Source organism: Strix uralensis, chromosome 2 (genome assembly GCF_047716275.1).
Source record: "Strix uralensis isolate ZFMK-TIS-50842 chromosome 2, bStrUra1, whole genome shotgun sequence".
Taxonomy (NCBI): Eukaryota; Metazoa; Chordata; class Aves; order Strigiformes; family Strigidae; genus Strix; species Strix uralensis.
Window position 1 is genome coordinate 130645306 of NC_133973.1, and position 20732 is coordinate 130666037.

The window sequence follows — 20732 nt, forward strand, 5'->3', positions numbered from 1 at the left end:
CTGCTGTTGAGGGGCCGCCATGCCCACGGCTGCCGCCGCGCCGCACCCGGCCGGTGAGACGGGTTCTCCCGTGCTCCTTCCTCCCCCTTTCCTTCCCTGAGGGCTGGGGCAGCCCCGGCCGCCCCTTCAGCACCACCGTGGCAGCAGCGGGCGGTAGCTGCGCCCGCCCAGCGGCACCTCTCCTGCCCCGGCCGTGAGGGGGAAGCCCCGCGGTTGGCGGCGCCATGGCGCAGAGCGGGCCGCGGCTCGCGGTCGTCCGGCTCCGGCTCGCCCGATTTATTTTGCCCGAAATCCCCAGTTTGGGACACGGGGCTCCGCCGGCACCCGCACAAAATACCGAGATTGCTCAGTATTCGCCACACGTGCGGGGAAGGGCGGCATAACGGCGGCGGCCACCCCCTCCCTCAACCGGCCGGGCCGGCGCTGCCCGGGCTGGCGGCGCGGCCTTGGCCTGCAGCGTGTCTTGGCGGGGGCTGGCAGCTCCCCCTCGGCCCCTGCAGCTGCTGCCAAGACTGCTGCGTAGCATTGGGTTTGGGTTTTTTTGTGTTACAGAAATACTGGAAAACCTAAAATTGTCTCCTTCCCCCATTCTGAGCCATATTCTTCTTCACTTAATTTCTTTAATGAATTTTGGGCGGGCACTCAAAGTCTTTCTACAAAGTTTTCTCTTAGAACATCCAGCGGGCATTTGGCAACAATTTTGATTAAAAATGGCACTAAAATTATGGAACCTGTTCTTCACTCTCAAAACTGGTGTATTTTGTACAGAATTGATGTTAACAGCTGCTTACTGAACTTCAGTCCCAGGGCAGCCGCCTTTGGCTTGTTCCTGGTGGCCTGCGCCAAGAAACCTGCAGCAGCGGTTTTTCTTCAATCTCCATACGGTTGTAGGTCTCCAGAGGGAGAAAGGAGACAAAATTCACTCTGCTGTCAGGCCTTGTCTCTTGCTTTTCTTCTGGATTAAAAAAAAAAAAAGGATTACCTTGAACTTGCTGCACTGGAACATTGTGTTAAACACGTTAGTACTGCGGCAAGTAGTGTAACTGGCCAGATCCTCTTCTGATGTAAATCTGTATAATTGCACTGAAGTCTGTAACCTTCACTTGGCATAATGAGAAATTACTCCCTTGTGGGAAAAGTATGTCCTGGTGATACCATCTCTTTAAAAAAACAAGCCACAAAACATGCTTAAATATTACTTGGAAACTTGAACTAGATGACCTCCCAAGGTCCCTTCCGACCTGAGTTATTCTGTGTTTCTATGCTGCTGCTGTTTGTTCATACAGTATTTTGCAGGATAGAGTCCCAGTTCCTAACTGAAGCCACATTGTGCAGGGCAGCGATACAGCCCACTGAGCTGGAGGAGGTGGAAGTGGAGTGAGACACAGCCACAATATCGAGTGGTGTGTTACAGCACAGGGTGTGTTACTGTCAGCCTGGATTACTGAAACAGCTTCAGCCTTTTTTTTCCTCTCTGTGGCAACCCCAAATCTGCCTGAGCACTACCATCACGCTACAGTTTATGTGAAAATAGGCACTGGTAGATTGTGAAGGCCATTTTAAATTGTATTTAGTGCTTTTTTACGCGTATCACAAACACGTTCATGCAGTATCTCATTTATATCCTTTAATATTTTTTAATCTCAAACTGCGTAACAATTTTAGCTACTACTACTGTTTCTTCTCCACAGGGAGAGAAGCTGAGGCACCTTAAGACCTACATTTTCATGCTTGCTTGACTTGCAAAACAGCAGCCCACCTCTTCAAGACTTCAGACAGTTTGAAATCTTATGAAAGTGTTAGTGCATTTTGGTACTGAAATGATGACTACTCTAGAAGGTGATTACAAATTGTTTTAGGTTCTTCTTATGCTTGGCTATCTGAAGTTAGCGCTCTCAGCCGTTAGACCTACTTATATTTCTGTTTACAAGTTTTGGCATGTTGCAAGGGGTTTGGATATGTAGCTCCCATTGTTTCCAGTTACATAGTTAATCAGTGGAAAGGCCTGAAGGAGAACACAGGTTATTTGATACCATGTCCTGGTGATTTTTTTTTTTTTGACCCCACTGCTTCTACACTTAAGAGTTTAATTCTGTGCCACTGAGGTCAGTGAAAATGTTACTGACTGTGGTGGGAGCAAAATACCCAGGCTGCTAATAGTGAGCTGTGAGAGAGCAATGCCATGTTTGTAGCAAGAGAACAACACAGGATGACTAACACGCTGTATAAAGAACTGCTGTTCTACAGCAGCTTTAATTTTGACATCAGCTTGTCCTTCAACTGATCTGCCTAGCTCAGTCAAGAACAATTGCATGATGTGCTCACCTGGTGAAGGCTCTGGTGCCCTCCAGCGTGGTATGCCGTGCAATGCCCAGTCCTGAGGCAGCAGCAGCAGCAGCATGGCCATGTGGAGCACCTGGGAAGCGATGGGTGAGAGCTTGTTTGCCCAAGTGAGAAGCCTTGCTGGTGGTGTACTTGAAAACATGATTAATGAAAGACTATGTGATGTTCAGTTTTGGAGGAGAGCCACTGTTGGTGTGGACCTGCTCCAGCATTTGCATACATAGGTGGAGTAGCTGTGCTTCCTGTTCTTGCTGTGCTTCTTGTCATCTTTCTTCTGGGTCTTACTCTTTTGTGCCCTTTTCTGGGACTGGAGGGGACATGGCTGTCTCAGGTTTTTGCATATTGATCTATTTCTGACACACAGAAGAAGTGATTTAGGATTCTTGCTGATACGAATCTCAATCTCACACATTACTCTGAAAGTCGGTTTTGGCCAGTTCCTGTGAAGCTGACACTCTGATGTTTCTTTGATTAATCACTTATTTCCTATCTCTTAAGTGTTGCTGAACTGACTAATGCCCTTTTATTATTCCTCACTAGCTGCCAAGAAGAAGCAAAAGTATACTAGTGTGCATGAGGCAGTGAAAGCTGGTGATGTAGAGCAGCTTGCGTCAATGATTAAAAGTGGAGCTGGTATTAACGAGGTGGATTTAGTCCACAAATTCACACCATTGCACTGTGCTGCACACTCTGGAAGTCTGGAGGTAAAACATTATGTTAGTGTTCAGACACAGCAAGGTTTTTGTAAGTTGTTTTCCTTCTCTGCGAGAGGCTGGACACAAAACTGCTAGCTTTGATCAAGCTAAATCAATAATCTCTGCTTGTTTTTCTCATTACATATATTCAGCAAGAGCAGAAGTACAAGATTTTAGATTTTCATTTTCTCCTTCTGAAGCCTCAGGCAGTTTATATAATCAGTATTGCCAGATTTTACCAAATCAGTGATTTTCTTATTCTGAGCAAAATGTGTCTTATGACCTCCCTTCCAGACTCATGACCTTCTTTTGTCACTGTTGTGTTTTTGCCTTCTCTTGGGACACCTAGAAAATCCCGAGGGTGTGTAAAATGTTCTGATGGTGATTGAAACAGGTGATAAGTGACATGAAAACATGTTCATTCTCTTTACCAGTGTCCTGTCTCATGCCTCATTTCCTGTATAAATAGTGCTAATACATTTTATTTTAATAAATGAAACATTGAATATTGATGGAGAAATCAGCAGGTGCTTGCGTGAATGTTTTGAACTTCCAGAAGGGCTGAACTGCCGTGTTCAGCACAACATTCACCTTCTTGTTGCAGCCTCCTGGTACAATCTTTATAGCAATCTAACCTTGAAGCAACAACGCCATGAATAACCGTATAAAAATTCATGTCCCAAAGGAAAGAGTGTAAAGTTCTTGTTAAACTCATGAAATAATAAGTGCAGTGCTGTTTCTGGAATGTACAGAAACTGTCAAGAAAATGCTGATCATCATGTGTTCGACCCTAAAAATAGATTGCTTACCCACCCTTTTCCGCCTCTATAAATTCTGCCATTTTTCATTTGACTCTCCTACTTTACAATCAATATATTAGACTTTATTGAATTATCTGTCATCTATTTGTTGCTAAGCTCCTTGGTGGAAACAGTGGAGGAACCAGAGCTGTAGGCTGGCCTAAAAGAACATAATAAATCATAATAATGAAAGGTTTTAACTGGTCCTTTAGCTGGTTTTGGGTAGTCCATAAAGCTTTCCGTTGCAAGCAATAATATCTGCTGGATGAAGGTGAATAAAACAAAACTGGGCTGTGGAAGGATAAGAAGAGAGATGGGATTACACACACCTAAGAAGCCTATTAAATTAAATGAGGCTTTAAATTTGGTTCATGGTATTTTTCCTGCCAGTAATTGTAGCTGGAATTCAAGTGAGCGTGTTTGCATTGTTTTCTCCAATGCTTTTACCTCATGCCGTGTGAATACTCTCACAGATTACATTTTAAATCTGGAAGAGTAAAATTAGGAAGCCGTACTGTAAAATCAATGCTGGGGTCTGAATTAGTAGGTTATTTGCACTTTTTGTACCCTTGGGTGAAATCTGAAAAGTATAACTTACCAGTAACTTCCTAATGCACAAGTATCTGGCTAAGGCATGCTCTGGGGTGTCATATTTCCATAATGAAGTATTCCAATACTGTTTTGAAATGTAACATCGACTGATAAATTATAGCTAAAATGTGCTTCAGATACATGATAAGAATAGTTAAATAAAAAACTTTGGTTTTGGTTGAGCAGTGCCTTCACTGGTTGCTCTGGCATGGAGCTGATACAAGACCCGTAACTGCCGGAGGCTGGACAGCAGCTCACCTTGCGGCTATCCGAGGTCAGGATGCTTGCATGCAGGTACGCATAAATACTCACTCTCAAGTGAAAGTAAGTAGGGCTCACCTTCTGTTTGGACAAATTCATTATGAAGATGAGCTGTGAGAGCTCCTAATGGAGCTATGAGTATCTCATCTTGATGTCTTTATATCTGGAGTCAAGTTGCCCTTGTTCAAACCAGTGCACTCACGTGCACTGTCTGTGCCAACAGATTTATTTTGTGTAGTGTGGGCCTTGAGGTCAGCCCAGAGATACTCTGCTGATCATCTCGAGTCATCCTGCTAGGCAATGTTTGCTTTTGCAGCTTGTGAACTGAACTTCTGCTTTGCATTTCTTTTAGGCTTTGTTAATAAATGGAGCAAATGCAGAAGCTGAAGATGATGGTGGGCGCACACCGTCACACTTAGCTGCAGCCCATGGGCAGTCTTACACCTTGCAAACCATACTGCGGAGCGGAGCGGTGAGAGACTTTTACCCGCAGTTCCCTAGCACAGAGCCAAAGTCTGGTATCTTTTTCCATACAAAACTCCCTGGTTCAAACTGAGATTTAGGTCTGTAGATTAGTTACTGTTGGTGAATTTATTTTTAGGGTAAACTTCTATTTTTTTGTTGTAAGATACAATGGGGAAATGATCCAAAAATGTGGAGAGAATCAATAATGTGAGTAAAGCACATTCCACTGAGGATGTCATTAAATGAAGATCAGGTGCTGCGGTGGTTGTGATTTCTTGCAATTGTACAAATCTTCTATAGTAAAGGAAAGATGAACTGTAAAAAAAATGAATCCAGATGCATATTTAAGGAATAATGACCAATGCAGTGATAGAAGTATGTCTAAAAATGCAGCTTTTATATGTGTATTATTTAAATAAAACCAAGAATCTGTGAAAAGTACCTATCTTGGAATGGGAACTGCATACATGGCATGAACTTTGGAAAACATTATTTGATTTGATTTAAATAATTTAACACAATGAACAGCTGATTCGTATTTATAAAATTTGTCTTGTGTCTAAGATTGATAAATGAATGAATTAACCTTCTGCTTTCCTTTTAGAATGTGAATGTTTCAGACAGGAATGACTGGAAGCCTGTTCATTATGCTGCTTTTCATGGTCGCTTGGGGTGTTTGCAGCTTCTTGTTAGATGGGGAGCGTGTATAGATGATGTGGATAACAATGGAAACCTTCCAGGTATATCAGGATAAATCATACATTTTTTAACCTTTGGTTTACGGTTGTTGTGTTATGTGATAATTTAGCAAATGATAAGTGGTTCACACCAGCAGCATTTGCTGTTTGATTCCATGCAGTCAACATAGTTATTCCATTTTTATAACGATGGGGGGATTTAAAAAATCCGAAGTATTTATCCGTGGGTGGCAGTATCCTATTCACCTCCTGCTGCTCCCTGTTCATGGGTGCTGGAACAGGGAGCAGGCTGAGCCTGGCTGAGAGCGCTGTGTAGGTGGGCAGCATCTCTGTGCATGCGACGGAGCGCATGTGCCAGTGGAGGTGAAGGAGGAGAAGGCTAGGTGGAGCAGGAGGCACTTTGAGCTGCTAGGTGCTCCTTTTTGAATTTGTGCCAGGCTTTAATGGCTGTGCCAGTGTGATCAGATTCTGGCATGTTCAAATGCAGGTTTTTGTATCCCACTGTTTTCTTAACTGGTTTGGTAAAACACGTGTTCTCATTCACCTGTGATTTCTTCATCTTGATTTCCAGAACACTGATATTTCTGTATTATCTGTAATCTGTACTCTTTTCATAATCATGAGTGTAGTTGCTTTAGCACAAAAAATGGGCAGTGTTTGTTCCTTGCTCTTCCTAGTTTCTCCAGTGTCTCTCTGCCTACCACGCCGCTGCCTCAATACCCTCTGTAAGTTGAATGGTATTGTTTATTTCCTGGGTTCTCATTGCATCCTTTCCCTTTTAGCATTTTCCTTCCTCTGGTTTGTCACATTATTTGTTAAAAATAGCGTATTTTTTCTCTCTCTGACTAGTATAGAGTTATTTTTTAAGTCCCTTCTTAAAATCTCCTACCCTCTGTTAAGCACCACTTTCCTAGTAAACTGATGATCTATCTTCTGTTTTGCAAACCTGGGTCTTGTTGAAGGATGTGAGGCTCTTGCATCCCAGCAGGACATCTGGTGTATTAGCAATAAAGGGGCATGACGTTAGGTACCCTGGTGGCAGCGTAGAAGGCAGCTTTATTTGCATTTGGGAACACTTCCCTGATGACAGACTTTCATGGACAGATAGCAAATGCCAGCACAATTGTACTTAAGTGCTCTGTATATACTGGTTAGTCAAAAATTGGTTTTGTTGTTATTTTGACACCTACAGAAGCTTGTTCTTCCAGTCTGTGTTGTGTTTCGTTTGATCTTATTATCATCCAAAGGAAGGAAAATGCTTTACATTGCTAGTAAAAGATTAATAGAAGTGGTGTGCTGTATGGGCCAGCCTTTCCTTAGCTTGTGAAACAGCAAAGTGAACTGAAATTATCTTTACCTACTTCAGGTTCAAGATTAGCTGGACAGTGCTATAATTTTTCCTAAGAGTGTACTGGAGGATATTTACTGAGGTTGCAGTGCCATACACCTAAAACTTAAAAATTGGCTGCACCTTTTGCATGTGTGTGTTATAGCAGAGGCTTTAATTACCTGTAACATGCTAATTTTTTTGAAGAACCATGGCTCATACAGAATGGGCTGTATTTATTAATTCAACATTTTGGTTTTGATCTGTATCAGGTTTTGGGCCATATCTGTGCTTCTTTTATTACTCACTAGTCAAACCTGTTCTAAATATAATATTAATTTAATCGTAGCGCAACATCTGAATTTTTCACAGACACTGGTTTTTAGCTTGCAACTTTGAGAAGAGCGAATAGTGTTAGCCTGATTGTATAAAAGGTGAGATGAAGCACAGAGAAGTTGGGATACCAGCGCCAACTACCCACTGCCTGTTGGTGATGCCTGAGACAAGGTTTTTCAAGGTTCTCAGCACTAAGCTGCGTATTTTGTGTTAACATCACAGTACCTTTGGCTTTAGTCTCAGCTGCAAGGGCTCGGCATGCCTGGGGATGGGACGGCACAGTTACATGTTGGGCACTGGCTACTAAGAAACACACGGGTTAAAAGCCACCTATGCAAAACTCCTTTATGTGTCTTCCACAGCATCCTGCTGAAACTGTGCAAAAAGACATGCACAGAATATAACTCTTTAATCTATTTTCCCCTTGCCATCTTTGCAGAAAATGTTGAGCTTTTCTGACTGCTTTCTGCACAGAACAGACATCTGATTTAAAAAAAAAGTTTAATCACAAGAGGTGAAGTTTTATCCCTGAGATTTTAGGTATCTGAAAGTGGATTCATAAGGGTTGGGTCAGTTCTTCACCAGCTGACGAGTGATCAGTACTTAGCTTTAACAAGGTACCTCTTCTTTTCACTTCTCCCTGACTAACTCACTCACTGAATAAAATGAAGACAATGGGAAAAGCTGCCCTGATTTCAGTGAGGCTCAGATTTTGTTGTGTTAAATTTTAGCAATCATCTATACCTAAGTACTGTCATCTTGCTGTAAAACCAATATCCATCACCTTTTAGAGCAATTATGCTCTGAAAAGCTGTGGATGATTTGCAATAGAGAACTTGCACGTGCCAAAACTTAAGCGATGTGGGTTGGTTTTTTTGGTCCTGGGTACATTGTTTGTTTATTATGAAGATAATTTGCTTCTCACCTGGAGACAAACTAATCATTTTGCCACTAGAACATCAGCCAGCTTTTCCAGAGCACTTTCATGGAGTGATAACACATAATAAACATTTATTTGTCAACTTCTTCTCATTAATGGGACTAGAGAATACTACTCATTTCGAAACAGTAAGCATGCATTTTGTACCTCATTTTATTATAGGCCCCACACTCTGGTAGTATTAAATAACTAAACCTCAGCGTAGCTTAAAGGACAGGGGAGGAAACACCCGACCCCTGCAGGGAAGCAGTCATTGCCACGGTGAGGTGGAGCAGCTCCTGCGTGCAGCAACTGTCTGCAACAGTTGAAAAAACAAAATGTATAACAGAATGCTGTGAATAGAAGCCTCTGTCATGGGGGGATGTACCTTCTAATACTTCACCCAGCAAAGTGAATGTTACTGTCCTCGTTTTATAGGTGGGGCAGCTGAGGGTGTGATGCAACTTGTTTGGGTGGCACAGTAGAGGTGGGACTAAAGCAGAAGTGGCCTTATCTCCTAATCAAGGACACTGCTTGCTGGCCGTCTGTAATGAGCATCCCTAGGACAGTGAAGTCAGGAAGCTGCTGAAGAGTGAGATTTGTGTTCGTGGGGAAGAGACCACAGCAGTGCACTCTCCCAGCTCGTGCTCAGTGGTCTCTTGGCAGTGTTGTGTTGTCTCCTGCAATCAGCTCTGCCAGGGAATCTTCTTTGCAAATCCTGTCCTTGACAGCTTTCACCTCCTTTGCGTAGAGCTGAACTCTGTCCTGGATAGGAGCTGAACAGCCCCTGTTCAGCTGAGGCTGCTCCTACTTGTGCAGTGTTGGATGGCTCCAGTGCTGGTAGATGAACCAGATGTAACCAGCAGTGAGAGCACTGCTTTCTTGGTGGGCAACAGTGCTCTGCTCTAACATACTTTGCTTCACCTTGTGCTATAGCTCATCTGGCAGCGGCGGAAGGACACTTGCATTGCTTTAAGTTCTTGGTCAGTAAAATGGCCAGTGTCATGCACACACTGAAAGCCAGGAATGACCAAGGAGAGACTCCAAGGGACTTGGCTGAACGCTTCTATAAAGATAATATTCTGCAATATATTGATGGTGTTGAAAAAGGGGGGGAGCATCTGGAGACACAGGAAGGTGAGTATAGATCCAGATACTGTTAAAATAGGCATTGTAATTCTATAGAAATGCTTGATTTTGAAAACTTGTATGAGCAGAAGTATAACATTTAAATTACCGGTACAAGGAAGAGCAGTTCTTTTCAATGCTTATTACACTTACTGATAGCTAAAGACTGGGATACTCAATGTGATTTTATAAATGTCTTAGGTTTACCCATGTTCAAGATTTGCCACACTGTGTTGCACTAGGGATACCAAGTTATCCATGTTCTTCTTAGACTGCAGCAGAGATCCAGAAAAACTATGATTTTCACGAGTTTGCAGGTCTGCCTCCTCAGAATCCCTTAGTTGTAATGAACAGCAGCTTAGCCTGGAAATGGCCCACTGAAGTTAAGGTTACTTGCTGTCCAGCGATACTACTGCAGTCAGAACAGCTGAAGGATGCAAGCGTGGCAAGGTCTGTAAGGAGGACCTCCAACACAGCGAGGACATGAGAACTGCACCTTCACCTCTCTGCTTTTTCCAGGCACTTATCTGCTAGGGTTTTTTTCATTATGCATGTATGTATATCTGTCAGTACTCCCTGCCTATGTAAAATAACTAAAAAAATCAAATTGTCCGTATGGGTAGTTTTTAAGCAAGGAGAAGTGAAGTAGTTTATATATTTGGTTAGACTATGGAATTCAAAATAGACAAATGACTCCAGTTGCTACCAGTAATACATCAACTGTAAAAGAAAGGTCTACTTGTTGTTTTGGGTTTATGAAACTAATCTCTTAACTGTTATGCCTGTAGCCGTAACCAAGACATGTTTAGTCAAGTCTGTGATGTACAGTGCTAGTTATGCAGCTGCATTTTACCTGATGAAGGGTGCATTAACCTTGCTAGCTACAGCTACGAAGTGTCCATGCATAAGTTGCTATGAGAGAGGCAAGCTGTGAGAGACAAATACACCATGTTTAGTGGAATTACTGGCATCTGTTTGGAAACCCGTGCATTTCATTTTCAGTTTTAGCTTTCCCAGCTCATGGTGCTGCTTTCAAAGGGGACTTGTTGGCGCTTAGAAGATTAGTGAGAAATGGAGTAATCAATGTTAATGAGCGGGATGATAAGGGATCCACTCTCATGCACAAAGGTCAGTAATTATGATCTGTGTTTCAGCTTGTTACTGTTTGTTGCTGACTTGTTTACTTAGTTTTTCAAGTGGCTGCTCATCAGATAAATGTCATGAAAAACAGCATCTCATTTCCTGAGGGCTCAAAAGGGCAACCCTGAAAAACATATTTTGTGATGTATGTGTGTGTAGGTGTCACTTTAAAAACAAAACAACCAAGCTGAAGTCAAGAAAGAAGTTTATATCAAAGACAAAACACCCATCTAAACTGAAAACTAAGTAATTTTTTTTTTATCAGGTGAGATGTGACTTTTAGAAACATTGGCTGGCTAGCTATAAGAATGATCTGTGTGTGACCTGGGCCTTTGTCTACTGAACATATCAGTACAGTGGAGATGTGTTGTAAAAACCACAACAAAGTCATCTGGTAGGATGCTGTGAAGGAAGGTAAACTTCTGGTATCTGACACCTTGATATGTAGTGGAGTGCTAGCATTACAGAAAAATGGCTTTCTTATGTTGGGGGTTTCATAGTAATGTCTGAAAGAAGAAATAGGAAAGGAAAGAAAGAGGGAGGTATTTTTGTAATAATGCTTTTAACACTATTTCCCACATTTCTTTTTGACTAGATATAAATGGTAGAATTTTAAAAAACATTAAAAAATTAATACGTAGTGATTTAAAAAATGTTTTCTACATTCTTTCCCACCCTCTTTTCTTGGAATGGTGCTAACCTACAATTGTTTCATCCCCAATCTTTACATGCAATGTTGGTGTTATGGGGAAATACTACAGCTGATACTGTAATTTCATTTCCTTATCTCAGTAAGAAAATAAATATGGCAAACATCCAAAGGGGGTGCTGTCAAGAAATGGATTTCTTCCCTGAGAAAAACAGCTTACAGGTTTCAGCTAGAATGGCAAATACCACCTTCCATATGTGAGACGTTGTTCCTGGCACCACATGGTATGAGCAATAGCCATGCCAGATCCTATGACTAGGCAAAACTGTCGTGTTAGGCTGCAGCTGAGAAGCGTTGCCTTGAGTGTCTGGCCCAAGAAATGATGTATCTGTAGCCCCAGCACAAAGCCCTGGCTTCTCTCCTCCGTGAGACAGCACCACACACCACAGACCAGGGTGACCAGCTGTGTCTGATAGATGGGAGCCCAAAGCCAGAGAGAGGTGACAGTGCTTTGCTGCAAATCTATGATGTATAGGCCTTACTGCAAGAGAGTGTGAGGCAGCGGTTACTTGTGTGTCTCATGCTCAGCACATGGTTAGTTTAACTTGTGTTCAGGAAAAGTTGCCAGTAGAATTCTAGAACTAGAAAGAGTCACAAAACCACACTGATCTTCCCCAAAACTGTGAATACCCACGTGACTTGAGCATCTTGACATACAGGCTTCTCTTGCAATAGTGTCTCCCCCGTGGTGTCTTAGTGAACCCAACCTCTGGCATGTGAAATAATGACAAAAGGAGGACATTTTAGGTTTGAAACACTTCAGCTGTCTATAACTGACTTGTGTGCACCTTCCTTCCCTCAGCTGCTGGACAGGGGCATATCCATTGCTTACAGTGGCTGATGGAAATGGGAGCTGACTGTGACATTACGAATGATGCTGGAGAGACTCCAAAGGATGTAGCTAAGAGGTAGCAGTACATATCCTGTAGCTGTCATTTATTTACGTACTATTTATATATTAATATAATGTCATATTTGTTGGAATTAATCCTGTTTTTCAGGGATGGAGCAAGAACAGATTAGGCCCATGAATTCCAGCTCTGAGTGATAAGCAAAGCTTTATTGTAGCTATCAAAGGTTTTAATTTTCACTTAATTTAATTTAAGGGTTTTTTTTAGCAAGGTCAGACATAAAAGGTGAAAACTAGCTGATCTGCAAAAGGAAAGTTGTGAGGCAGTATGCTCACAGTTTGCTGTACAAAGTAGATGAGAAGTAGCACAGGCTGGCTGATTTTTGTGTTAATGAAATAATGCAGTTTCTGATGAGATTCAATTAAGAAATTCTGCAAAGAAAAAGATACTTCTGATGTAGGAGTCATTGTCATGAGATTCCATTGAGGTAGAGCTCATCCCATCGGAATACTACGAAAAGCAAATGAGCTGTGCATAGTTTGTGTACCAGTGCTTCCTTTAATCCTGAAACTCCCGGTGATAAATGGCAACATGAAGAGTTTCAGAGAGTTTCTATCAATCACATGCATGTTTCCAGATGATGGGGTTATTTCAGTGTAGATTAACTGTTCTCTGTCCAGATTTGCCCAGCTGGCAGCTGTGGAACTGTTGACACAAAGAACTGGAGACAGCAACTCTAGTGATGAAGAACTAGATGCAAACAACATAAAGTTTTTTGAAAGACATGGTGTGGAAGGGAGTACAGATAGCAAAGAAGATTTAACCCTGGATAAAGCAGAGAAAAGGAACGCACGCAGTAAGCAGTCTTTCCATCAATCCTTGCTTGAAAAAGTTGGTCTCAAGACATTATCGTTCTAGTTGCACAGTTTCTGCCAACTGCTGTGACTTTTGTTATGAGATAGTTGACAGGATATCTGTACCACCAAGCAAACAAATTGTGGAAAATTAGCATAGCAGAGGGCAATCAGAACAAAATTGTTACGCTGTTTTAATCTGTGTTTGCTGAAACCATGTTGGGTTGCTACTTGTTTTTGAGATCTGTTTGCTGTGTGGGTGTCAGGTGTAGCTCAGTATTTGCTGAGCAGCATGTTTTCTGCTCTGTGTTTGTGAGATTATTTTCCAGACTATTGGATACCAGCATGACTGTCTTCTCCTGCATTTTACCGACCTGGAGAACTCTGTCTTACAGTAAGGGCCTATGGGAAGATTCGAGAACTTGAGCAACTTCTAGAAATTGCCAACAGCAACTACAGACAGCTGGGTGGAATAACTGAAGAGGAGAAGAAGATGAAAAAAGAAGAAAGAGAAGCTGAGAAGTAAGGTTAATTTGCCCTGCTAACATTTAACTCTGTGAGGCTGGTTCTTCTTTAAGGCTAACTTACACTCAGATTGCTTTGGCTATTCTGTCTTTTTCACTTACCAGCTTTAGCCAGGTCAAAAAGAAATGTGACTTCAGCAATTTGTCTGACCATTTCTAAACTTCTACCAGCAGGATCAGTCCCACAGCACAACACAAGTGTTTGATGGGTCCACACTTGTTGTGCAAGGTCATCTGTTTGTCCTTCAGATCTTCCTGCAGCATATGTGCAGTAGGTCTGATAAATCCTGGATGGTTTGTTTGCATTGAGGATGACAGATACATGTATGCACTTTAATAAATATGAAAATAGGCATTAGTCTTAGCATGGCTTGGATGAAAGTGCATATACAGCAGAAATTATTCAAAGACATGCTACATTTCTGTGTCAAGGGCAATATATTTCTATGCTCAAGAAGGCATTAGCTCATATCCAACCACAGAAAAAAGAAATCTCAGCAAACCTGCCCTTGCATGTGAAGCATTTTTCATAATGTCTGTCTGATTCTCAGGGTCTCCATTAAATGAAAGGGTTCTGTTAGACTGGTCAGGTGATTTGATGGGCAGACTGTCTTAAGTTTCAAAGAAAAGCCCTTGTGTCTATCAAAGATTCAGAGCTTAAACAATGATGCAGCATCCAAAAGACAGCCCTGTCTCCACCTCTACCTGTCAAAGATTTGGCTAGCCCCTGTTCTCAGTCTCTCTAGATAACCGTATCCATTATGTGTTTGGGCCACCTCAAACCACTGTCTTTATTTGGTCACTGAGAGGAGACTGTATCCAGACAGCTTGTATGGCACTGAGAAAGCAGCAGATTTAGCAGTCTGTGTAGATCTGGAGCAGGTAATAGGTGTCACAGATTGGAATTAAGTAGTATATCAGCCAAGAAACTGAGGTCAGGATTTCTTTTGGTTCCAGATCACCCTTGTCTCAGCCCAGGCTGAAAGTCCATCTTCCTTAACTTGATAGGTCTGCAATATAGATACCTGCATCACAGTTAGTTACCTTGAGCTCCTTTTTAGACTTCTTGGAGAGATGTAGGCACTTCCAGGGCATAATTGGACATGTACTCCAGGACGAGATTCATCACTTTTAGGAGTGTCTCTCCTGGCTTTAAAGGAGGAGGGTGACCAGCTCAGATGTTGATGCCTACGTTGGAAGGTCAGAGCAATCTGTTTGCAATGATGGAAAAGTCGCTGTTGACTAGTGGCAGAAATTAGAGTTCATTTCGGATAGAGCAGCTACTCAAAAGCTAGCAGTGCCTATTAGAGGGCTCTGATAAGGCTCTTTAAGGGATTTTGCTTTCTGTGGCATGTGTAGCTAAACTAGAAAAATTGTGAGGATCTCTGAAGGGTCTCTCCCACCTGTGGAGGCCAGAAAGCATCCCTAGCTCCACACTGGCCTTCTGAAATGGAAATACTGCTTCTCAGTGTACCTACCTGCCTTCCCAGGGTACCTACCTGTGAATAAGCCCCAAGATGTTTGTATCGTATGCCAGAAAACCTCATTATTTAAAAATATTTAGTGACAACACTATTTTGTTAGATGGAAAACAGGAGTTGCCACTTGGGAAGGCCACTGTATCACATATTGAAGATTTCAGCTTTAGTCCAGGTTTTCTGGCTGTAAGAGGCCTGGTGTGAACCACTGCACAATGCTTCGACCAGGCTGCATTGCATGGAAAAAATTGCCACCATGTGTGTGCCACACAGTAATGACACACGCTCCAGAAATCTGAAGCATGCAAGAAGTCAGCCTGTCCCCCCAGAGCACTAATTTCCCAGCGTAAGCACAGGCCATTCTTACGGTGTCAGTAAGGCTGCTACAGCCTGCGAGCTTTGGGCTGCGTGAGTCAGGAGTACTTCAGCCCGGGAAATGCGGTAGCTCTTGCTGAGAGCTTTCCTGCTGTGCTGTTTGAATCCACAGGGCAGACATTTCCCTTTTCCTTTTACCAGTCTTCCATCTTTGTAGCTGTGCTAATTCATCCTGAAAGAGAGGAGGGCCAGCTGAACTCCAGATGACTCAGTTGCTGAGGTCAGTTGCTGTTATAATAAGAATTTATGTGAATTATGTCTCAGCTAACCAGTTCCAGGAATCTCAATTAATTTAGGAGCTGTTGTGGGTGTGACCGATGAGATCTTGTGCAACTGTTTACCAGCCAGTGCTTCAGTTTCCATTTCGTAGGTGTTATGCAGACTGTCGTTTGAGTATTCCTCATCTTTGGTGAAGCCAATCCATAGGAAGGATGTAGAGGCACCAGATGTAAATGAAAAAGCTGCCTCTGACCCCTCAAGAACCCCAGTTTTATGCTTTGTTTCTCTGTTTTATCCTAACCTTTTTGCTCCTGGGGCACTTCTCCCTCTTCCACAGCTGGAGTTGGACCTGGGTTACAGCCTAGTGTTGGCTCGGTGTGTGGGAAGACATCTCCATCTCGCGGTCAGATTGCACCGAGCACAGCTGACATCAAAGAAGGAAAACCAGCATTTTAGGGCTGTTAGAAAGAGTCCTGAGCCCGGAGCACACCGTAGCTCCCACCAGCACAGCTGGTGTGAGGAGTACTGCACTGCTTTCTGCTGTGAGCAGCCTTAGCAAAGGCACGGGGACGCCCTGGAGCAGCCAGGGCAGGTTTGGGTGTGCTTTGTGCTCTGCTTGTACCCTTTGCTTCTGGCAGGGCTGTGAGGGAGCTGGAGGCCCAGCTGGAATACGAGCGAGTCAGGCGGGAGAAGCTGGAGAGCCAGCTGGATGACTGCCGTGCTGAGATAAGCCATCTTAGAGAGAGCCTGGAGAAAACCCGCATCCCCCCTGCTCTCCCCGTGGTGAGTGCGTGCCACACAACCCCCCCCCAGCGCGTGGGACAGAGGCTACTGCCCGTTGCTTGTGCGTGTTTGCTCTCACTGAGATTCCCAGGCGTGGTGCTAGCAAATACTGGAGTAAATGTGTTAGCAGCTTTTAGCTTGGGACACTGAAGTGAGCAGTAGCCTTTGTTGTGTCCTGATAGCGTCTCTGCTGTGAAAGGATATCAGTTTCTCTTTGTACCCTGGCAGAGAAGCACTGATGTTTTGATATTTTCATATTAACAAAGGGAGTGGACTGATCCCTGAGTACTTCCACGCTGCCTGTGCAGTGACTGACAGTTCATCTTGGCTGGTGCCTGGTATCGGAGCCTGGACTGGTGCTTCGGGAGAGGTGTTGTCACCACCTAAAGGGTTACCCAGCCTGCGGATAGGTAGAGATCACAACCTGGGTTTGTAGGATTCCGTAATCCACAAGGACACACAGGCTTGTACTCTCTAAATTTCTCTGCTTTATTACAGGTTACCGCAAATACCACAAAAATCACCACCAGCAAGTATACTACCATAAAATCACCACTGGCAAGTATACCTATGATTAATAAAGCAAATATATATATATCAAACAATTAGAAAATACTGTTAGCAATCAGTAATATAGTATCGATCAGTGGTATGGTAGCAATCAATGGTAAAGCAACAATTAGTATAGCAGTAACCAGGTATATACTATTAGAGGTTTCTACAAACTTAGCATTAGTGAAGCAAACTTATCAATAACGTAACAGCCGATATATTTATGATTGATTACCTCTAAGGATATATAATATCGGTACAAAGTGACTTAGATTTCAGAAGGGGCCAAACCATCCCAGAGGGGAGGACAAACTGATCCCAGAGGGGGACCCAACCATCCCCAAAAGAGGGGAGGACAAACTGAACCCCAAAAGTGGGCCCAGAGGGGGACCAAGAAAATAACAGGGTCTCACTTCAAAGGTGATCCACATCACAGCGTCTGGAGTCAGCCAGGCATCCCAAGTGAGAGTCCAGGGTCTCTTAGAAAGCTTGTGCAGAGAATTCAGCTTGTTTAGGAAAGGAAAAGTATGTGTGTCACAGAAAGTTTTCAGAGGGAGAGGCTTGATTTTGGATTAAAAATTAACTCCTTTTTATATCATAAGAGACATAAGAGGGTGGAGGACACCGCCACTGCAAGCAGCCAGTAGATGCTGATGTTTCTCATTTTCTACTTTTCACCTGTAACAGTCAATAGATGATGAGGTTTCTCTCCTTTTAGATAATTTATTTTTCCAGACTATTTTCCACCTTTTCAGACAATAAATTGCCTTTACAGTCACTTGATTTTGCACTTATCGGTGGTATCTCAGTATGCCTCTGATTTCTAGGTACCACAGCTGTACTTCAGAGAGACCAGCTGCACTTTACAAGGATATTTCTTGTTCCCAGCCTCACAGTTCCCAGGCTGGCAGAAATTTTCCTTGTCAGTATTCTTCAGCAGGCAGTTTCTTCTGTTCAGTAATTTTCCCCTTCTAACCAGGCCACCTTTCCGGCTGCTCACATCAGGTGTCACCCCCTCACCCCCAGCTGGAATGGCTTGTAGCAATCGCAGCACGTGTAGGATATTTCTTTTGCTTCAGAACTCTCCTTCAGAACTGGTTTGTTTTCCTCTCTTTTATACCAGACTGGGAAGGGAGAACTGTAGTACAGTACTGTGCTGCTCTGTGCAGTGCCTGATGCAGTCAGTGTTCTCATGTGTCATCTGCTATCATCTTCGTTTTCAAGCCTGCTGATAGCAGAGGAGGTGCAGGTATGAACTGTCGATTGGCTTAGCAGGCAAAGACAGAAAAACTGTAGCTTTTTTAAAATCAGATCTTGAGGATAGATCTGAAGTTCACCTGCTAACTTTGGGGACAGCAGAGGTGACATTTCAGACCTTTCCCTGCCACATAACTCCCCCAAACTGCCGTGACAGCCAAGACCCCATTTTTCAGATCTTTGCTATCTGGTCAGTTGGCAGCCTTGGGTGAGGCACCTGAATTCCTCCTGCTGTGGGTTGTGGGAACTGGTGTGCACTGGGGGTACTGGTGGTTCTGCCAAGAGTACAGCCAGCGGAAAAGGCTCATGGCCCTGCCAGCCCGGGCTGTTCAGTGCTGTTTGTGGAGCTTCACTTAACTGCCTTGACCATTGCCCTGCCTTGGCTGGGTAACCATTTGTAGGGCCCTGCTATAACCAGTATAAAAGTCAGGCGAGGACTTTCAGATTTAGCTCCTTCCTCTGCCTAGAGGAGCTGAGAATACCCATCATCCCGGGGGGACATTCTAACCCACATGACGTTTGCTTTTCTGAGACGGAGCCATATTCATTTCCCTGCCAGCAGCTGTGCAGAGTGACCACTATACTTCAATTTTCAGTGGTCCAGAGGGAGTGAGTGAGAGCAAACAGCTTTATAAACCGATGACTAGGGCAATCATGCAGGAGGGGGGAGCTGGCACCCCTTCACATGAAACATGTACATATGTATTGGAGGAGAAATTGGGTTGCTGGATAAAAGCAGTAACATTACTGCCTTCTTCAGCCAGGTTTGAATGAGGCCCAGGTGCTTGGAGTCTCCCTACTAGATAATGATCCTTTCCTGAGTGTGAGGGGGAAGAATGCTTGATGGATGCTCTGAGCAGGAAACAAGCATTTACCGCTCAATTTTGTTACCATTTAAGCTGGGAGTGGATTTGGCCACTCCACTGAAACATCTAGGGTATTTCAGGCCCCTTGAGAGCAGAGCTGATGCTACTCCCAGGAAGCTGGGAGCAGGAGCTGCGGACTGTGTTGTGCTGTTCATCCTCCGAGAAGGACAGAGGCATTTCCATCCCAAGAATTTTAGTCCCACTGTCGCCATCATCTGATCCCAGGCTGACGTGGCACGGCTGCGTGTGCAGCGTGGCCTGATGGCATTCAGCTGCTGTAACTCAGAGCAGCGAGGCCTTCGGGTTGCTGTGGTGCCCGTGTCACACACTTGTGCAGGGTGCTGGCTTCACAGCCTACGTTCAAACGTGCCCGTGGGTGCCTGGGCAATGCAACGTGCTCTGGCACAACCACACTGCACGGTTCTTTTCCCCTCCCTCTATCCCCCCTCCTTCTGCACCTTTCCTGCCCCCCTGGGCCTTTTTTTCCCCCTTTCCTTCAGCCTGTGCCAGCTTTCCCTGCCACCGCATACAGGCTGTGATGCTCCTACAGCTGTTTGCTCCCCACTGTATCCTTGGGACTGATCTTTCCCATGCTGCCAAGACCCCCAGGCCAGTCAGGTGCCTCCACCTTTGAAAAAAAAGCCACTTTCTGCTTCCACAGCTCGCTTTAAAGACATTACCCATTCTACTCCTCTGGCAGGTTTAGGAATCTAGGACAGCTATGGCACAGAGTGCCCCGTTTCTCGGGTGGAAGAGTGGCTGTAGTCATTTTTTTTTACCAGCAGCAGCCTGGAAAAGTCCAGTTGGGCATTAGGTTAACTAGCTGGGGCTGGAGACAACTTCTACTGAGGCAGGTTTGTTTTCAAAAACTTCTGCTCTGAGTCACTGCTACAACCAAGGGGCCTTCAAATCTTGCCCTGCTGTGACTGTCATCCCATGCCCTGGACAACGCTCTGCCCTCAGCTTCAGTTTGAACGCAATAATCTTTACTCAAAGGTTACTCAAAGCCGTCTATTTTTAAATCCTGTCTTGTGAGGTAGTAGGTTTAAGTGATTGTTATTTAATGGCTACAACATCCTTTGTTTCAGGAAGCTGAGACCATCCCCAAGTCTTGCAAAGAGAAAAAGAAAGTAAAGAAGAAACCAGCCTACAGCCCTGGAGGACTGTTTGTGAGACTGCGCTGAGGTGTGAACCTCCAAGGAGGGGCAGGCAGAGTGAGGAGGTAGAATGGGAATATTCTAGACAATGCAAAGTGTTTGCATAGCCCAGCTCCACAGATGAGTTGTTCTCTGCATTCCACTGATTTTTTTTTAGTTCTCTGGGATAGAAAATACTTTTAAGTCACAAAAGCAGCATTTTTAATTAAAAAAAAAAAAGCAGAAAGACTTCTCTTCCCAGGTAGTAGTTTAGCAACAGCTTTACAGACTGTAAGGTGACATTTCAAAGAGTTAACTGCAGCAATGTCACAGGCCCTCCTAAGTCTGGAAAAATATCTTCATCTACTAGTCTGTTTCGTACTACTACCTTAGGAGGGAAAAAAAATAAAAGCACCTTACCTCCT

The 20732-nt window shown here is 43.8% G+C and overlaps 1 protein-coding gene across 9 annotated transcripts in view; it reads left to right on the top strand.

The window, feature by feature from the left end:
- ANKRD42 (ankyrin repeat domain 42) overlaps positions 1-20732 on the top strand; it is a 26604-nt gene continuing 5872 nt past the window's right edge. For 2 of the 9 annotated variants that reach the window (XM_074860332.1, XM_074860331.1), the window contains exons 1-13: positions 1491-1839; positions 2884-3047; positions 4616-4723; positions 5043-5162; positions 5760-5895; positions 9372-9572; positions 10566-10691; positions 12215-12320; positions 12944-13119; positions 13513-13639; positions 16352-16496; positions 16995-17058; positions 20264-20393. In XM_074860332.1, coding sequence (XP_074716433.1) covers positions 1791-1839; positions 2884-3047; positions 4616-4723; positions 5043-5162; positions 5760-5895; positions 9372-9572; positions 10566-10691; positions 12215-12320; positions 12944-13119; positions 13513-13639; positions 16352-16496; positions 16995-17058; positions 20264-20355 — 1614 coding nt within the window. In that variant the 5' untranslated portion in view covers positions 1491-1790 and the 3' untranslated portion in view covers positions 20356-20393. Of the gene's footprint in view, positions 54-1490; positions 1840-2883; positions 3048-4615; positions 4724-5042; positions 5163-5759; positions 5896-9371; positions 9573-10565; positions 10692-10968; positions 11118-12214; positions 12321-12943; positions 13120-13434; positions 13640-15651; positions 16497-16762; positions 16907-16994; positions 17059-20263; positions 20486-20732 lie in introns of those variants that run through there. The other 7 variants (XM_074860330.1, XR_012627761.1, XM_074860329.1 and 4 more) reach the window with 7 other exon arrangements.